At 39.5% G+C, this 20,482-nt stretch overlaps 1 protein-coding gene across 4 annotated transcripts in view; it reads right to left on the reverse strand.

Annotated features, from left to right (window-relative positions):
* Window positions 1-20,482, reverse strand: part of arc2 (amphibian RCA protein 2) — a 33,527-nt gene that overhangs the window by 5,793 nt on the left and 7,252 nt on the right. For all 4 annotated transcript variants that reach the window (XM_031896095.1, XM_012964758.3, XM_012964745.3 and 1 more), the window contains 5 exons: window positions 13,724-13,823; window positions 12,704-12,783; window positions 11,387-11,566; window positions 3,218-3,397; window positions 742-771 (listed from right to left, as the gene is read on the reverse strand). In XM_031896095.1, coding sequence (XP_031751955.1) covers window positions 742-771; window positions 3,218-3,397; window positions 11,387-11,566; window positions 12,704-12,783; window positions 13,724-13,823 — 570 coding nt within the window. The remainder of the gene's footprint in view (window positions 1-741; window positions 772-3,217; window positions 3,398-11,386; window positions 11,567-12,703; window positions 12,784-13,723; window positions 13,824-20,482) is intronic.

The raw sequence follows: 20,482 nt of genomic DNA on the forward strand, positions 1-20,482 counted from the left end.
TAGGAGAGATAGGGGGGTACTGGAAAACTGGTTATAGGACTACAGTGCTTGATGGAAGTCTGTGCCAAGAGACCCTCCATTTAAAGGAGAAGGAAAGGCTAAGTCACTTGGGGGTGCCAAAATGTTAAGCACCTCCAAGTGACTTTAATCGCTTACCTTTTACCCCGGGCTGGTGCCCCTGTTAGGAGAAAACCGCACCAGCCTGGGGTACCTGTAGCGAGTGCTTCCTTCTTTCACTTTTTTCTGCCGGCAAAATCCTGGGGCCGGCGCATGCACAGCAGAGTGAAAAGCCAACTTTTTTTTGTAAAAGTTCGGCTTTTCATTCTACTTCGCATGCGCAAGCGTGCAAACAAGGAAGATGGAAACGCTCGCAGCTACCCCGGGCTGGTGTTGTTCTCTCCTAACAGGGGCACCAGCCCGGGGTAAAAGGTAAGCAATTAAAGTCACTTGGGGGTGCCTAACATTTTGGCACCCCCAAGTGACTTAGCCTTTCCTTCTACTTTAACACAACAAGCAATACCTGCTAAGTGACACTGCTATATATTTTTGGGGATTGGAATTATGCATGTTGCCTTTTTAAATGATAAAATGAAAAGATGTGAGAGAAGTTACATGACTTTTACATGGTGATACCTTTCCAACAATCTAAGATAATGTCATGCCTTTTTACCTCAGTAGACATATAAGAAACCAGTCCATCAGAAAAAGGATTATGGAGTTTATATTGGGTCAAGCATATACCTGCATTTTCTGTGCCTTCTTTGTCTTTACCTAGAATAAACAACCAGAAATCATAAGAAGTTTTTAAACGTTTGTGCTCCATATTGCAGAATCTACAATCTGTGGATAAAAGGCCATAGATATAAGATTCTATCATTTTCACCACTCCCAGGTTAAAGCAGTAAAGCGATTTTGATCCATTCCCGTCTCCAAACAATAAGCACAGTGGAAAAACAAATAATTCCTTGGCGAATAAAAACAGCAGATGTGCTTGAAGTACAGTCCCCCAGGGATCTCACTATTCAATAAATTTGTTTATCATAAGTTCTGCATTGTTCTACATCTTTTTTTTTTTACATAATAGTTGCATGTGAACTACTCATATTTTGTGGTCTCTGTATGCTATATGATTTGAGTATTTATATGTATGTGAAGCATCAAACTATTTAGTAGCATTCATATTGAGGATGATTTTTCTTATTTGCCAATAATATGCAGGAGATATGATGCCAATTTTACAAAAATCAATAATTTTTGTACATATTCTTATTTTGGTATTTTTGTGTACTTTGAAATATACAACATATTTTTTTACAGTTTTCATACAGTGTAGTTTCCAAATATACCTATGGATGGTTTTCTTGGGTTATTTTACTCAACACCAAAGGATCCACTTGGATGCCAGCATATATTTGTTTTTATAATGGTAGGCAAAGAGGTTTCTTATGCAGAGAATGAGATTGACACCAAAAATGCAGAAAAGACAGTGATTTGCCTTTAATTATTCAAGCAAAAACATTAACAAGGTGCTTGTCTTCATATGGCATCAAAATATAGCAGTCTGTCACACATGAAATTCAGGTAGTCAAGAAGACTACAATTAATTTGTAGTCTTCCTGACTTCCCCAGGCATCTTCCAGACCACCACAGGTAAACACCGTGTTACTCAGAGTTTAGAGACAACTTCTCTCTATAAGTCAGACTCCAACACAGCCTGCTTCCAAGTCAGCTTCACCGCTGCACTCTCTTCAAACACTGCCTCTCTCCAGGCACAGTCACAGGTCCCTTGGCATTTGTTTTCTCTATCAAGCTCAGGCACTCTGCCTATCCAAGGAAGGAATCCTCAGGATTCCCCTTGAGAAAGGCTCTTTGCTGAAACGTTGGAGTAATTCTCATCTTTGGCAAGTGTATCCGCTAATTTGTGTGTCTTCTTTTGCCTGTGCACATTTTGTGGTATGTATTATCTTATTAATTTATGTACTTATGTAACTTTGCAAATAAAATTGATTGTTGTTAAAAATTCTTTTGTATACTATATAAAGGACTATACTTTTTAATACTACCACTGTGCTTGTATTTCTTGTGTGCAAACCCTTTTCCTATTTAAAATTACTGTTTTTGGTGCCCTATATGGGGGTACTGTTTTTGGTTTTTTTTGCACCAAATACTTACATTGCTGTTTTTTTTGCATGCTAAGTGAGTGCCCTCCACTTATGTATATTTACTACTCTATATACAGACTCACTACTGGTGAGCATAATGTTTGCTGTATGACCATCCCATCCTCCACTTATACTGCACCACCATTGAATCCAGATAATTAGCAGCAGGTCTAACAAGATTAAGACCAGCGCCGGATTTCTAATCCCGCCCAAAGACGCCTCCGTTCATTGACCCCCCCACCACCCCCTTCACTTTACAAACGCTTACGGAGCAGTGGGAGAGAGGTCCCCATTGCTCCGTATGGGAGCAAAAGTTGAACATTTTGCTACGGCGGGGCAGCAGGGCCGGAACTAGGGGTAGGCAGAAGAGGCAGCTGCCTAGGGCGCAACAATTGAGGGGCGCCAGGCAGGGGCCTCTCCTGCCTACCCCTAGTGCTACCTTGTCATTGTCTCTGCCGCTTGTCATTAGCGGCGGAGGCAATGACTGATCTAATCGCCCCGGGGGGGCGGGGAGGTGGGCGGAGTTGGCCGACCGGGTTGCCTAGGGCGCCCGGTCGGCTTGGCCCGCCTCTGCGGGGCAGCATGCCACCCCCAAATTTGTGCCACCCTAGGCCTGGGCCTTGTGGCCTCTCCACTAATCCGGGCCTAAAGCTAATTAGCTTACTAATGAGAATTTCCCGGTTTGGTAGGATACCAGCTTGGTATACATAGTAATCCAGTTCTCTGCAGCTATTCACATTGAACCCTTGTGGGTATTAGTATTTTTTTCTTTTTTTTTTTGGTTAGTAAATAAAGGTTATATTTTTATTTTGGGACTTGATTTCAGATATTCAGGAAGGGGTGGTGCAATTTATCTGGTCATGCTTTTCTCTTTATTGATCCATGTGGTGTTCTCTTTATTGTTGGTATTGTAAATTCACAAATTACAGGTGCTGTGGTTCCAAGAACTGGGTGTTTACATTAAAAAAGTGTCCTTGATAGGACAGCACTAGTGTACCTTTATTAAACCCAAAAGATATAATAATGTCATACTCTAGCAAAAAAGTAATACTTACGCCGGCACTCTGGTAAAGGAGGCTCCCAAATGTTGTCGACTGTGCATGTTATTGTTTGAGGTCCAGTGAGCTCAAAACCATTATCACACTTAAATGTAACAGCATAATTTAGTTTGTATGGACCACGAAGCCCTGATATCTTCTGTCCATTTTCAACATGGGGATATTCACAGACAACATCTACAGAAAAAAAGAAATACATTTAGCTATACCCTCTTAAGCCCCCTGCCTTTTGAGTTTTATACTCCTTTTGTTAAACATGTAAAATACTAAGCAAACAGAATATACTTTTTTACAGTACTTGTTTTTGCAATAAATGATTCTTTTCTTTCATGCTAGTTTGTGGGACCTGACTTTCATACATTTATGTTTGTGGACCTACATGCCTGCCATGTATTCACTGAAATATGGATTATCTCCTCAAGGTGTAGGTCTGGGGCATATGTATGCAAACTACTACTGATAGTTAAAACCTTTTTGGGATTATCCTTTGATTGGGATGCAATTGGTTCCTCATTTTCTGTTTTTGCTTTCCCGATTTCTGCTTTCCAACAGTAGTATTTATAGGTCCTAAAAGAAGTGCCTGGCCCCTCTGACAAGTATTTCTTAAATACTTCTTCATTACTAATAGCATCTTTAAATCTAAATTAAGCCAAATAAGGTGCTTAAGGTCCTTAAAGCTTTTACATTTCTTTCTTAAGGGAATATAATGAGGAGAGTAATGATTTGAATTTAAAATTTTCAATTTTGTCATTTTAAATTTGTATTATGTTTTTAGCTGAAAACCTCCGGTTCCAATCAAACCGCTGATGTAATGTTTTTAGGGTCCTAAATTTGCTTTCCTGAAATTTTGATACTTTGTTGATCCATTATATGTTATTTTTTTTCAACAAACATCAAATGAGGCAATTTTATGGTCACCATTACCCAGGGGTTCTAGTACATATACATTTGTTCAGGGTTGTTAGCTATCAATAGATCCAATATAGATGGATAGATCCAAATAGGTGTTTTTTTCCCTTTAATGGCTGGATAGTTAGTAAGGCCAATTGAGGTGAAGCAATGATATTTAATGAAAACCAAACAGAAAAAAAATAAGAGTTAATATACAGGTCTGTGATGAGGCAAGATAACAGAGTCAGGTAACAGGCAAGTTGGTCAGGGCAGGTATGGGATCCAAAATTTGTTTGATGTCGCTATTTTCAAATGAGTGTCCCTTGTCTTTTAGGTGTAGAAATACAGCAGAGTCCTTGTCTGTAGAAGACCGCTGGTTTGAAAGAGGCGTAAAAGAGGCTATTCATGTTAAAGTGGAGAAACCATCCCTAAACAGAGACGGGGGCCTTCGAAACCATCCATCTGCTACATACAATGCTGTTCTAACATCTGTACCCCGGTAGTTTCAGAACTCTTCACACATCCATTCATGCACCTGTAACAAGTAACACCTGTTCAATGAGTTGCATGATACTTTGGTAATCCTTTAAAAGTAACTCCACAGCATTCACACCTCTGTAAATTTCAGATGTCACCTTTCTGGAGAGTTACAAAGTGCCATTGTGATTGGATAAGTGAAAGAGTACATATGCTGAGGACTTCCCATACCAGTCAGTTGAACTGAAGAAGCTGCCCGAATGAGTAGTGAAACGTCTTCAATGATTACTTAACAAGTACAGTTGCTATAGATTTATTTATACTAGATATATTTAATATGGTGACATTTCTGCTTGGGTCCCTGTAAAGTGCCCTGGTTTTTCTGCACAGGCATCAGTGCACATCATAACGTAAATGTGATATCTTTGCAAAGGGGAAGAAGCACACCAGTGTGTCGGCAATGCCTTCAAATCATTTATTTGCAGAAATGAACAAACAGCACAAGCTTTCGGGGGTGACCCCTTCTTCAGGTGCAATACACACAAGTGAACAATTTACTCACTAAATACCTTAACAGACCATGTGACACTACCATATGACCCATTAACCCCATCACGGCTGCAATACCAAACAATCCCAAGCAGCCATTCAGTTATGTGAATCGACAATCCAGAGTATGGCACACACAGGCAGGTTAGGGCAGGCAGAGTATGGCACAAACAGGCAGCATAAGACAGACAGAGTATGTCACACACAGGCAGGGTAGGGCAGGCAGAGTAAGGCACAAACAGGCAACATAGGACAGGCAGAGTATGGCACACACAGGCAGCATAGGGTAGGTAGAGTATGGCACACACAGGCAGCATAGGGCAGGGAGGGTATGGCACACACAGGCAGCATAGGGCAGGCAGAGTGCTCCCTGTGTGTGCTCTACTCTGCCTGCCCTATGCTGCCTGTGGGGGTTTGTTGTGGGTTTGTTAGCAGTTGGAAATAGCCATTAAATGATCCCTGAGGTGTGTAACTATGTGCTGGGGGTTGCTGTGCTATCCACAGGGGAGGAGGAGGCATATGGATTTAAGGGTATATCTTAATATGACATAATATAATTCTTTCACATATGAATGACGGTTGATATCCTTGCTGTAAGGACCAAGCATTTGGGATTTTGCTGTGCTACCACCATTGTGATAAAATAGGTGTGGTTTGAAGTGGGTGTAGTTTAAAAAGGGGGAGTGGTCAAAACTGGCTTGCACTAGCGGCCCTCCACCATGTATGCTAGAGAAATTCCGGCCCTCGGTACCACAGAAGTTGGACAGCACTGATTTAGATGATATCCTGGTGTTTTCTTCCTCTCTGTGTGAACATGCTTCTCAAGTTAAATTCATCCTGTAGCTTCTGAGAGAGAATGCCAAGCTGGAAAAGTGGGATTTACACAAACATAAAATTATTTTTTTTAGGGTAAATCATCTCCCACTCTGGTGAGATGGATCTTGCCAAAGTGTCATCAGTACTGAAGTGGCCAACTCTGGTGGGTTGTTTGCCAACTTTTATAAAAAAAATTAATAAAAGTGTATTTTTACAGATTGTTGTCCCAATTACTGCTTTCACTTGGTAAGACTCTAAAGCCTCCTGGTCATCGGAAGCCCAAAAAGGCTTTGAGACTTTAAAGTTTCCATTCAGCTCTGCTTCTGTGTTGATCCACCCAGATATTTCCCTTCCATTTAGCCTTAAAGTGGACGCTTCTGATCTGGGGTTGGGGCCATTTTGTCTCAGTGCTCCAGTTTCCATGCCTTTCCAGGTAATTGTTTTTATGGTTTCCCCATTACAATATAAGTATGGGCAACATTTTTTGCTAGGATTTTAAAAAATACCAATAGACTCCAATGTATAGTAAAAAAAAAAGTTGGGTGGCTTGGAAAAAGTCGGCACGAAAAAATACCCATTGACTTCAATGTGGTTTGCAAATTTTCTCTATTTTGTGAATTATGTAGTGAAGCAAAATGCAGGTCACTTTGCTATTTATGGGCCTTTATGACACATAAAACAGGAAAAGTGCTTTTGATAAGGTTAAAATGAAATGTCATCTTTAACAATTTATATGAACTATTTTGGGAACTCTACATGCCACACAGTTGGGTAATCATATGCATACTGGCAATCAAACTATTTAGAAGACAGTTGTCATTCATATTTATGATGTTTTATTCTTATACCCAAGTGGGACATACAGTTGAATGCAACCATTTGGGCACCCTTGCCAAATTACATATTTGGTTAATTTTGTAAATAAAATGTAGAAAACAACCACTGCAGGAATCAGTGTGTTAAAAAAGCATATTTAAAGGAGAATGCAAGTCAAAATTTAAAAAGCATACTGCCCAACAGTCCTCCTATTGTTTAGTAAAAACGCCACACTTTTGGCTCACCTAATCAAATATTTACTCAGTCACACTTACTTTACATTTTCTAGAACAGGCAGCCATCTCTAAAAAGGTATTCTCCCTTCCTTTCCCTCCTTGCTTCATACTGCACATGTGTTTCATTCCCTCCCCCCCTCCCCTCTGCCAGATCCGCTTCTGATTGGCTGGTGGGCATGTGTAGCTCAGAACAGGAGACAGGATCAAGTTACACACATGCTCAGAGAATAGGAAGGCTGCCGCTGGCACCTACAGGAAGGGCAGAGATATTTTGGTGATGTCACTGTAGTCTTCACACTGCTGTAGGCTGCCAGCACCATATCTCAGAGAAGCAAGCAGGGATCTGGGAATTTAGATATGCAGTAAGTACATAAAAAGAATGCCTTTAGACTTACTTTTAATTTATATTAACCTTTCATTGTCCTTTAAAGCTACAAAGGGAAGTTTGAGAACAAACTATGTTGGGTTGAAAAACGTGAAGTCACTGAATGAAATCTGATCTGTTGTTGGCTCTGCCCACTTTTTCTAACCTTTGACCACAGTTATATAGTAAAACCACTGTGCAAAGTTTGGGGACCCTGATTTTAATAGTGTCTGAATGGCAGCAATTTAAATTTCCCCACTGAAAGTCAACAAGCGACATCTGATTGGTGGCTCCGCCCAATTTTTACACCTGGAACTGCAGTTACCCAGTGACGAACTCTGCAAAGTTTAGGGACCCTAGGATTAATAGTTAAAGAACAGCAGCAGTTTAAATTTAAACCAATAAAAGTCAATAGGTAAATTGTGATTGGTGGTTGGTGGGTGTGCCCACTTTTTCTAACCTTGAGTGGAAGTCACCCAGTGACAAAAATTGGGCACCCTGGCATAAATAGTGTGAGAATGGCAGCATTTTAAATTTAAATCAATAAAATTAAATGGATGGAATCTGATTGGCTGTTAGTGGCCCAACCCACTTTTCCTATTTTTGAACTGCATTCCCCCAATGACCAACTGTGGAAAGTTTGGGGATAAAAATTGTGAGTGACAGCATTTTACACTTCACCATTGAAAGTAAATAGGTGAAATGTGATTGGCTGTTGGTGTCTCCGCCCACTTTTTTCTAACTTTGAACGGAAAATACCCAGTGAGTAACTCTGGAAAGTTTAACAACTCTGGAATTAATACTTAAATAAAGGCATCAGTTAAATATAAACCAATGTAACTTAATGGGTGGAAATGGGTTGACTGTTGGTGGCTCCGCCCACTTGTTCTAACCCTGAATATGTAGTCAGCCAGTGACTGACTGTGCAAAGTTTGGTAACCCTGACATAAATAGTGTGAGAAAGGCAGCATTTTAAATTTAAACCAAAAAAATCAATAGGTGAAGTCTGATTGGCTGCTGGTGGCTCCACCCACTTTTTAAAACCTAAAAATGCAGTCCCCTAGTGGCCCTAGTGTTACTGTAAGAATGGCATCAGGTTCAATTTCCCCATTGAAAACCAATAGTTAAAATCTAATTGGCTGCTGGTGGCTCCACCCACTTTTTCCAACTCTGAACCGCAGTTACCTGGTGACTAGCTCTGCAAAGTTTGGGGACCTTAGTATTAATATTTAAAGAATGGCAGCAGATTAAATTTAAACATATAAAGGCTATAGGTGAAATCTGATTGGCTGTTGTTGGCCTCGTCCCCTTTTCTAAACTTGGACTGACTGACTGTGCAAAGTTTGGGGACCCTGACATTAAAGATGTAAGAATGGCAACAGTTACAATTTCCCCACTGAAAACAATGAAAGATATGTGATTGGCTTTTGCCAGCCCCGCTCACTTTTTCTAACCTTGAATATGAAGTCACCCAGTGACTGAATGTGCAAAGTTTGGGAACCCTGGCACCTAACCAATAAAATTCAATAGGTTAAATCTGATTGGCTGTTGGTGGCTCCGCCCACTTTTTTTTTGCAAAACTAAAACTGCAGTCCTCTAGTGACCAACTGTGAAAAGTTTGGGGACCCTGATGTTAATTCTTTGAGAATGGCAGCAGGTTGAATTTCCCCATTAAAAGTCAATAGATAAAATCTGATTGGCTGTTGGTGGCTCCGCCCACTTTTTCTTACCTGGTGCCTAACTCTGCAAAGTTTGGGGACCCCGGTGTTATTACTGTGAGAATGGCTGTTGGTGGCTCCACCCACTTAAAAAAATACAAAAAACCTTAAATGCGTAGTCACCCAGTGACTGACTATGCAAAGTTTGGGAACCCTGGCAACAAACCAATAAAAATCAATAGGTGAAATCTGATTGGTTGTTGGTGGCTCTGTCCACTTTTCAAAAGTAAAACTGCAGTCCCCTAGTGACCAACTGTGAAAAGATTGGGGACCCAGGGGTTAATACTGTGAGAATGGCAGCACGTTAATTTACCCATTGAAAGTAAATAGGTAAACTCTGATTGGCTGTTGGTGGCTCCACCCACTTTTTCTTACCTGGTGCCTAACTCTGCAAAGTTTGGGGACCCCGGTGTTATTACTGTGAGAATGGCAGCAGGTTGGATTTCCACCAAGTCAATAGGTAAAATCTGATTGGCTGTTCACAGCTCCACCCACTTTTGGGCATCCAGCAATCATCACATTTTCATTCAGGCTGACCCCATGACTGTGTGATTGAAGTTTGGGGAGTGTAGCCTCAAAGCTGTAAGATTGGCATCAGTTTCAATTTCCCCATTAAAGTCAATGGGTGAAATTTGATTGGCTGTTGTTGGCCCCTCCCACTTTGTGATCATCCAACAAATGTCGCTGTTTCATTCAGGGTGACCCCATTATTATGTTATTCAAGTTTGGGGGGGTGTAGCTTCAAAGCTGTAAGTGTGGCAGCAGTTTGAAAATCTTCCCTGTCAAAGTCAATGGAAAAATTGGGGTGTTCGGAGCAGCGCCACAAAAAGACGGGGGGCAGGATCGCTTAGAAAAGCACAAGCAACCTGTTCCGCTATAGTGCGAAGAAGTGTGGAGAGTTTGGGTGTTGTAACCCTAAAACTGTAGGAGGAGTAGCAGTTAGAAAATGGGGGGCGCTAAAAATAATAATAAGAAGTGGAAGAATAAGCCAAAGTTGAAGAACAGTATGTTGGGGTTTTCAACCCAACACAAATACTAAATACAGGTATGGGACCTATTATCCAGATTTTTTTGGACATAGGGTTTTCTGTATAAGGGATCTTTTCTTAATTTGGATCTCCATACTTTAAGTCTATAAAAAAACAATTAAGACAATAAATAAACCAGTAGGATTGTTTTGCCTCCAATAAGGATTAATTATATCTTAGAAAAGATCAAGTACAAGGGGCTGTTTTATTATTACAGAAAAAATACTTTTTAAAGATGTGCATTATTTGATTAAAATGGAGTCTATGGTAGGTTTTCAGTTAATGGATCCCATTCCCATACTAACTTATTAGGGTGTCCAAGCTTTAGCACATGCCAGAATATCTTTTTCCTGTGTTTTAAAGTTCAGTATATAGAAAGTTCCAAATTATGCAAAGAGTCAATTTTAAACAAATAATTTAAATCTTTTAAAATTATTTAAATTTCTTTTGTAACAATAAACCAGTCTCTTGTCCTTGGGGGCTATATACATCTTTACTGGTAGCAAAACAATCCTACTGTGTTTATTTAATCTTTACATTTTATCAAAGGAGAGTTAAACCCTAAAAATCAATATTACTAAAAATGCCATTTTATATACTGTACTTACTGCACCAGCCTAAAGTTTCGGCATCTCAATAGCGGTAATGATCCAGGCCTAAAAATTGGTGCAGGAGCTCCCCATCTTGGAAACTGTCTGTGACACTCACATGCTCAGTGTACTCTAAGCAGCTGTTGAGAAGCTAAACTTAGGGGATGTTATCAAGCAGAAAATGAGGTTGGCATGTCATATAAGCTACAGGGTTGAATATTAAATTGTGATGCTAATTGCACTGGCTGCCATATATATTAATTACTAAGCCTTATACTGTGACATTTATATTCTCTATATACAGTATATTGTGCATCGGTCCCTAAGCTCAGTAACTGACAGCAGCACAAAGCATGTGTAGGAAATCAGCTGAAAAGAAGATGGCGAGTTACTGGGGGAATCTTTGGAGGCACAGATCTTCCCTGCTAAAGGGCTGCGGTTGCATTGGTGGCATGGTGATCCATATTACGGAAAACCCTTATCTAGAAAACCCCAGGTTTCAAATATTTATACTTAAAACATTATTTCTTGGCTAAAAGAGAAAAAAAGTTTTGGAAACATTTGTATTTTGCAGACTCCTGGAAGTTTACATTAGATATAATTGTCTACATAAATAGTTATTATTACATAATAACACCTATGAACCCGAGACAAATAGTTTAGTGAGGAAAAGTTTCCCACCTTTGCAGTTTGGCTCATCTGAACTCCAATTTCCATGAGCTGTGCAAAATAAAGATGTGCTGCCAACAAGTGCCAAATCCTTGTTGCATTTAAAAGTCACAGAATCCTGGTATGAATACTCATCTTTTTGGGGAGAAAAGTCTCCATCAGTAATAGCAGTAGGAGGAGGACAAACCTGTGCTATACAAAGATAAAATTCAAATATTACTATGAATCAGCTATAAATTATACACACACAAAGTGTTTCTCTTGCCACTCAAGAGCAGGGATCCTCACACTACAGCCCGCAGGCCGGAACCAGCCCCCCCAGGGTAATTTACCTAGCTCCTTCTGCGTCCTCACTCCTGGCAGCTGGGAGCTGGGAGAACAAATGGAGTGGGGAGCAGGGGAGTTGGTGATAACGTTTTGTATTTGTTAATATATTTTTTGCAACATAAGCTGGTGCTGTCTTTTGTTTTTTTTTGTATATATATATATATGTATATATATATATATATATATATATATATATAAAATATAATAATGTACCCTATTATAATATAGTATAAGGATATTATATGCCAGTGAGGAGTTTCATGACCATATAAAAGTACAAGGCCGAAGGCTGGGTGCTTTTACACAGGTCATGGAACTCCAAGGTGATTTACAATGGCCCAGTCAAAGCCCTAATCTCAATCCAGTGGACAAATCTACACAAATTAGAGCAACTCTGCCTAGACATATGATCTTAGGCTAATGCCAGACGAGGCGTAGGGTGGATATTTTCAGCAAGCGGAAAAACGATTGCCGAAAATTCCGCCCTACGCCTCCTAGATGTGCCTGCACCCGAATGAATGGAATACGCTCGGGTGCAGGCACATGTAGCCGAAATACGCATAAAAACGCAAGAGAATGGAATACACTCGGGTGCAGGCACATGTAGTGGAAATACGCATAAAAACGTGAGAGTTTGAAAGTCTCGCATTTTTATGCGTATTTTGGCTACATGTGCCTGCACCCAAGCGTATTCCATTCATTCGGGTGCAGGCACATGTAGGGCGGTATTTTCAGCAAGCGGTTTTCCGCCTACGAGGCGTCTGGCATTAGACAACAGTGTGTAAAGCTGGTACAAACATTCTACAGAAGATTTGGAGCAGTGATTTCTGTAAAAGTGACTCTACAAATTATTACAGTATAGAAATTGAACATTTATTCAAACAGCACATTCCAGTTTTATAATTTAATATTATTTTCTAATATAAAAAAATATAAAGGTAAAAAAACAAATTTAAAGTTTAAATGCTTCATAAAATATATAAATAAATAAAACTTGTTTACCTTCACATTTAGGCACATCATTACTCCACTCTCCATTACTTTGACAATCCCTATAATTTAGTTTGCTCAACATTCTGTACCTGTTGTAAAAAAGCAATATGACTCACTTAGAAACACCAAACATGCCTTTTCCGTTACCTTTTCACTGATTAACCCTTTTAGTGCTAGACAATATTCAAACTCAATTTCCATTAAATGCCAATCAATTCTTTAACACTTTGTCCTCTTTATCTTTAGATAAACTTTAAGTTTAGTCAAGAAACCTATATATTTTTATAAGGACAACATGAGCATTAATAAACCTATCTAAATGTTTATGAAATCCCACTTCTGTAACAAGACAAATTCCCTAATTTTTAAAAAAAAAAAAAAAATTTTCATAATATATTATGTACATCAGGGTCCCCAACCTTCTTACTTGTGAGCCACATTCAAATGTAAAAAGAGAGCAACACAAGCATCATAAAAGTTCATGGAGGTGCCAAATAAGGGCTAGGTGGCTTTATTTAGTAGTAAATCTTGTTTTTATTCAATCAAACTTGCCACCAAGTCAGGAATTCAAAAATAAATACCTGGTTTGGGGGCACTGAGAGCAAAGGGGTTGGTGAGCAACATGTTGCCCCTGAGCCACTGGTTGGGGATCACTGGTGTACATGTAGAGCCCTAAAAATAAAGATGGAGGGTGTGACTCTACTGCAAAATCAGCATAAATAAGTTAACTCCAGAAAACCAAAGGAATAATAAGTTTTGTGTAAAAAGTGCAATTTCGAGCACAAGTTCCCACCTGACTTTAGTTTAACCCAACCTCACCCCCCTGACATTCCTCCCTGGCTCAACCCCACATATATCTTGAACACTTACATATACACATATGCACAAGTGCTCACATACATAAACTACCAAGAGAGAAAAGATGCCCATTGAGTTCAACTGCTAGTTGATCCAAAGAAAGACAAAAAAATATATCTAAAGTTATATTTAACTTGCCACAGGACAAGGTTACGAAAAGAGAAACCTTACCCCGTATTACATTTAAAGACCACTCTGGAACCAAAAGACTGGTTTATTGGCTCTTCTATTTGTCCATTTTGTATTTCTCCTGGATTCCTGCACTTCACAACTGTAGAGAAGAAATCAGTTTTATATAATATTGAGCTACAAAATGTAAAGTGCAAACACAGAGGTCCTCTCCCCAATTGCATGCATACTGTCATTTTGATCCCCCAGGGGCCAAACAATGAGATCAGCTTAATATTGCCCACCTCAAGGTAGGCATATCAGGGAAAGATCCACTTGTTTGGAGACCTTGCCAATTTAAAGGAAGAGATCAGTGTTAAAATGAATCTGGGTAAAATAGACTGCGCAAAATAAAAAATAGTCAGAACAGATCAGCACCAACGCCTACAAAGGAATAAGAAAAAAAGAACCATCTAGTGTAGTAAATAAAAAATATTTTTACACGCCGTGTTTTTTATCGTAATTTAATTTAAGCAGTGAAGACAGAAAAAAAAGGAAACATTTTCTCCAAGTTCCAGTGCTTTCTTTACATTAATTAATATGCTCCATGTTTCCTTCACACAAATGTGCCAAACTTCCCATAATCAAATGGGTGGCAACTTACTAGAAGTAGATCTTTATAAGCATATAGCAGGATGGCTTTTCACATAATCTTCAGTATTCTTTTCTGTAATTAAGAAGCAGAGGCAGCACCCATATTGTAATACAATTTATTGAAATATAGTTTAAAAGTAATGCACTTACATAAAATCCTTTTCATCAGCGCATAAAATAGTAAAAACTGTCTCAGGTCCCTAAAACTGAGTTCTTCAGTGTATGGATCAAGAGGCGGGTTGGGGAGCGTTGCTGGCATCTCCTCTACCTTCTTGCATTCCACCTTGCGTCCACTGCGCTCCCGACTGGAAGTGACATCGCCTGACAAGTTTCACTGTGACCAGCTTCCTCAGAGGCACTTTTCCTGTCCCTGCTTCCTCCTTTTAAACTTCCTTTGCGTCCCCATTGCCATAGGAACGTGCTTTCATTCATTTCCCCCCCTATTAGTGATTTTAACAATGGGGGTTTCTACCTCTATGGGGTAGAGTTATGGGATACTGGGAGGAGCGGAACGTGAAACTGGACGCAAACCTTTTTTTTTCTGGAAACGATTTATAGATGATATTCTATTCATATGGCAGGTCCACCATCAAGATTTGATTGAATTTGTAAGAAAACTAAATGAGAATGATTTAAACCTAGAATCCACATTAAATTTTAGTCAGAATATAATACAATTTTTAGATCTCAAAACACTTGCATTTTAAAACTTTTTTAAAAGACATAAAAAAGAGATAATTGAAAAGTCCATATAACAGGCTGAAAAAATTAAAAGAGAAGATTTAATTAAAGGGAAAATAAAACATGAAAAATGCACATTTATCACTACATATACCCCTGGAGCCCATGAAATCTAGAAAATAATTTTAAAACATTGGAAACAGAGATTGGTCCATGGCTATATTCTGACTAAAACAGTAGAAATGAAAAAAGAAAAAGAAGAATGTAAAGGCTTTTACCCCTGTGTAAAGCTTGCGGATATGAGGTAGAAAGGAAAACATTTTCAAAACACTACAAGGAAAGAATTTATCGAACACTACAGGAAAGCATTTTAAGATGGTTGAAGAATGTTTCAAACACAGCTCAGAGAATGTAATATATTGTTTAGAGTACCCATGTGGGCATCAATACGTAGGGAATAGAAAATTCAAAGATTGAACACATTAGGGATATAGTATCAGGAGTTAGTGACCATAGTGTCTCAAAACATTTTAAACAAAGACATAACAAAAATCCACAAGGGTTAAAATTTTGGCGCATAGAAATATTAAAACAAAACTGGAGGGGAGGTCAATTAATAAAGAAAACAATTACAAAGAGAAAGTAAGTGGATTTATTAGCTGGAAACATTCATACCCCTGGGGCTTAACATTGATATAAATTTGAGTATAGTATTATGTTTATTGAATATTTATTGGCTTTTTAGAATGGAGTTCTCAATGTGATTCTTATTATGACATTATGACCCCAACCACCGGGCCGCGGACCTCTGATCCCTGCTTACAAAGTGGTGTTTGGAAGATGTGCTGCGTATGACATGATGATATGCCAATGCGTATAGGGCTGCTGCGTATGACTCGCTGACAAGCATAACACCATGTCAGTGAGTCATACGTGTCACACAGTGATTGCTTTGCATGCTTATTACCACCCCCCTCAGTAATTGAAATGCTCGCCCCGCCCCCCCACTGGTCCGTGGGAACATTTTCTACATTAAGAACAGTCCGCGGGGACCGCTAACGTATAGCATATTTATACTAGGCAGTTGGAGAAGGGCCCATTCACGGGCAGATAATCTGCAAAGAGATAAACCAGCAGATTAAATCTGTCTATGTATGGGCCTTCTGCAACATATATTTAGCAGAAAATCGGCCCGATATCTATTGGGCAGGCTTAAAAGTCTTGTTGGACGAAATTTGGGAAAAGATGTGTTCATTCACGAATGGATCTTAATGGGTATGGCCAGCTTAAGTATTTGCCGATCTGTAACTGCACCCAGAAACAAAACTGATCATATCAGGGACTGCAGACCAGAAGTTAAAATCCAGAGAACCAGAAGGAAAACCCTAAGAGAGACACACAAAAAATGCCCTTAATGCTAGTTCTGCTTGCTCCACTATCCGCACTGATTTAGGCAAGAAAATGCACTTCACTTATCTAAACCCATGATTAATGTTGCATCCACCCCCTCTTTTGGGGACTGGAAAAAAAGATACAAAAGCAAAACAAATATGTCCAAAAAGATGGATTTTTGTAAGTGACCCAAACCTGGTAAATACATGCACAAACAGCTGGGCAGTATGGCTAAAACAGGGCAAGTTGCATAACCAAACCTGGGCATATATTGCATGGTTGGAGATCAGGCCGATACTGTATATTGGTCAGACTGGAAAACTCCAACTGCATCAGGCGATTGATGGGGTCCTATCTTGATGGGTTAACATAGGCTCCTGTTATTTTCTAGTACTTGCCCTGGGGCTAAATGATTGGGTCAGCATGATTTGGCAAAAATCTGTTGAGTTGGTGGCTCTGATAAACGAGTATGGCAGCTTTCATACTAAATGGCTACATTCCTTGCTTACAGTGGCTTGCAAAAGTATTTGGCCCCCTTGAACTTTTCCACATTTTGTCACATTACAGCCACAAACATGAATCAATTTTATTGGAATTCCACGTGAAAGACCAATACAAAGTGGTGTACATGTGAGAAGTGGAACGAAAATCATACATGATTTCAAACATTTTTTACAAATAAATAACTGCAAAGTGGGGTGTGCGTAATTATTCAGCCCCCTTTGGTCTGAGTGCAGTCAGTTGCCCATAGACATTTCCTGATGAGTGCTAATGACTAAATAGAGTGCACCTGTGTGTAATCTAATGTCAGTACAAATACAGCTGCTCTGTGACGGCCTCAGAGGTTGTCTAAGAGAATATTGGGAGCAAAAACACCATGAAGTCCAAAGAACACACCAGACAGGTCAGGGATAAAGTTATTGAGAAATTTAAAGCAGGCTTAGGCTACAAAAAGATTTCCAAAGCCTTGAACATCCCACGGAGCACTGTTCAAGCGATCATTCAGAAATGGAAGGAGTATGGCACAACTGTAAACCTACCAAGACAAGGCCGTCCACCTAAACTCACAGGCCGAACAAGGAGAGCGCTGATCAGAAATGCAGCCAAGAGGCCCATGGTGACTCTGGGGGAGCTGCAGAGATATACAGCTCAGGTGGGGGAATCTGTCCATAGGACAACTATTAGTCGTGCACTGCACAAAGTTGGCCTTTATGCAAGAGTGGCAAGAAGAAAGCCATTGTTAACAGAAAACCATAAGAAGTCCCATTTGCAGTTTGCCACAAGCCATGTGGGGGACACAGCAAACATGTGGAAGAAGGTGCTCTGGTCAGATGAGACTAAAATGGAACTTTTTGGCCAAAATGCAAAACGCTATGTGTGGCGGAAAACTAAAACTGCACATCACTCTGAACACACCATCCCCACTGTCACATATGGTAGTGGCAGCATCATGGTCTGGGGGGGCTTCTCTTCAGCAGGGACAGGGAAGCTGGTCAGAGTTGATGGGAAGATGAATGGAGCCAAATACAGGGCAATCTTGGAAGAAAACCTCTTGGAGTCTGCAAAAGACTTGAGATTGGGGCGGAGGTTCACCTTCCAGCAGGACAACGACCCTAAACATAAAGCCAGGGCAACAATGGAATGGTTTAAAACAAAACATATCCATGTGTTAGAATGGCCCAGTCAAAGTCCAGATCTAAATCCAATCGAGAATCTGTGGCAAGATCTGAAAACTGCTGTTCCCAAACGCTGTCCATCTAATCTGACTGAGCTGGAGCTGTTTTGCAAAGAAGAATGGGCAAGGATTTCAGTCTGTAGATGTGCAAAGCTGGTAGAGACATACCCTAAAAGACTGGCAGCTGTAATTGCAGCAAAAGGTGGTTCTACAAAGTATTGACTCAGGGGGCTGAATAATTACGCACACCCTACTTTGCAGTTATTTATTTGTAAAAAATGTTTGGAATCATGTATGATTTTCGTTCCACTTCTCACGTGTACACCACTTTGTATTGGTCTTTCACGTGGAATTCCAATAAAATTGATTCATGTTTGTGGCTGTAATGTGACAAAATGTGGAAAAGTTCAAGGGGGCCGAATACTTTTGCAAGCCACTGTATCTCTAAGTTACTTGAAATAATATCACAGTTCTTTTTCCATTTTATTCACTAAAATCCCTGTATGCTTGAAATGGTATTCTATTCATACTATTCTATATGCTGAAATTCTGGTGCAAAACAACTCTTCTCTTTCTGCATCATTTGAAATTCTGGCAGGGGAGGAAGGTCTAAAACATTGATGTTACAACTTGTAACTTCTCTACAGCTTACAGATAGCATGCAAAAACTATATAACCCACAATGCATTGCACTGTGATGCTCCTTATTGATATCACGTGTGCAGGGAATTGTGGGATTTGGAGAATGCAGACTGAAGGCTGGCTGAGGATCGTCAACTACTGTAACATTTTTGTTTGAGTCTCAAAAAAGTTAGTCAGATCAGCAGAAGAACAGGGGGTCAAGGCTTAGAGAACTGTTCCAAACCATATTATTGCATTACAAATCATAAACAGGCTGCATATTTTTAATTGATGTATTTTGCAAAGATGATTGAAGTTTGGCACATTTGTGTGAAAGAAACATGGAGCATATTAATTAATTTGAATAAAGCACTGGAACTTGGAGAAAACTTTTCCTTTTTTTCTGTCTTCACTGCTTAAATTGCAGTTAAAACACATGGGTGTAAAATATTTTTATTTACTATACTAGATGGTAGTTTTTTTTTATTCCTTTGTAGCCTTCGGCGCTATTCTAAGGATCCAGCTTTGAGGAACTGTGCATTTTTATGTTCACTTTTCCTTCTGCAGATAATATATTAAACTATGCCCTTTATACAGTATTTAGCCCAGCATCATAACATGAGCAAAGTTTTAGCACAGTGTCTGTGAAGGTTGTCCTAAAGGACAAGGATCTAAAGGTTAACCCCCCCCCCCATCTTTTCTATCTGATATAAAACCTGGAAAAGACTTTGAAGAAGGCCTAAACATTTAAACCCAATTTATTACTTTATTTCTTGTTTTTTTTTCAGAAAATCATGAAAAAAAATTGCTTCTTTGAACAGCAGCAATAAAGTTATTTAGCACAAAGCCCCAGCAATCTGAGCTAGCAGGTCATGTGTTGTGTTAAACAATAACTTTGGGGCATTCACTTGCACATTCCCATATAACTACAATTTGCCTTTTGTATAACTGTTAACCATAAGCCAAAATTTTTAAAAGGTATAAATTGGCAAAAGGGTTTTCTATACTTTATATTTTCAATTTTATAAAAACATTTTTCATGATTGTTTCCCTTCAACAACCTTGCTTTTAGTTACTGACGTCAAATTTCTTTATTTTCCAGTAAATACATGTATAGCCTGTCCTACATTTAATAGACCAGTAATGTCAAAAATTTATAGTGTTGATTGAGCACCTACAATTGAACTTTTCGTTGGCTACAAATATCATCCTATTTCATGAGAGGTTTTCATTGTATAGTTCTGTGTATCTTCCTGTGTAAGGACTAAGGCTAATGCCAAACTGGGCTGCTTGTCGGCCTGCATATATGTGCAATTTTAGAAACAGCCTTTCACTCTGCTCATATCTCCTGTCTTCTGTGTCTTCACCCAGAGCCAATGCGTCGGCCCTGGTGCAGACACATAGAGCTTTGTGTGTCTGCAACCAGAGCAACACAGCGGCTTTGGATGCAGACAAAAAAGACAGGAGATGTGAATTGAGCAAAGGCCAAGAAACAGCTCAGTGTGGCAATAGCCTTAGGCAGCTATTTTCACTTTGACATCATCAGTGACATCTACATCTGCAAACTGTTGATGTCCGCTGTAAAGTTCATCCAGTGAAGAATGCAGGCTTACACAGGCAGAACTAACTTTAATAAAAAGTTCTGCTTTGAGTGAGCCTTGTAATGGTTAAGCTGAGCTCAGGGGACAAGGTTAGGAGAAAACGATAGGAGCAGACAGCTGGAGCAGAGTTTTTTATGGGAACCAGCAGTGCCATCTCTTTATTGGCTGCTAGACTGGAGGGTGTGTTTAGTAACCTGA

This window comes from Xenopus tropicalis, chromosome 2, assembly GCF_000004195.4.
Source record: "Xenopus tropicalis strain Nigerian chromosome 2, UCB_Xtro_10.0, whole genome shotgun sequence".
NCBI classification, from domain to species: domain Eukaryota; kingdom Metazoa; phylum Chordata; class Amphibia; order Anura; family Pipidae; genus Xenopus; species Xenopus tropicalis.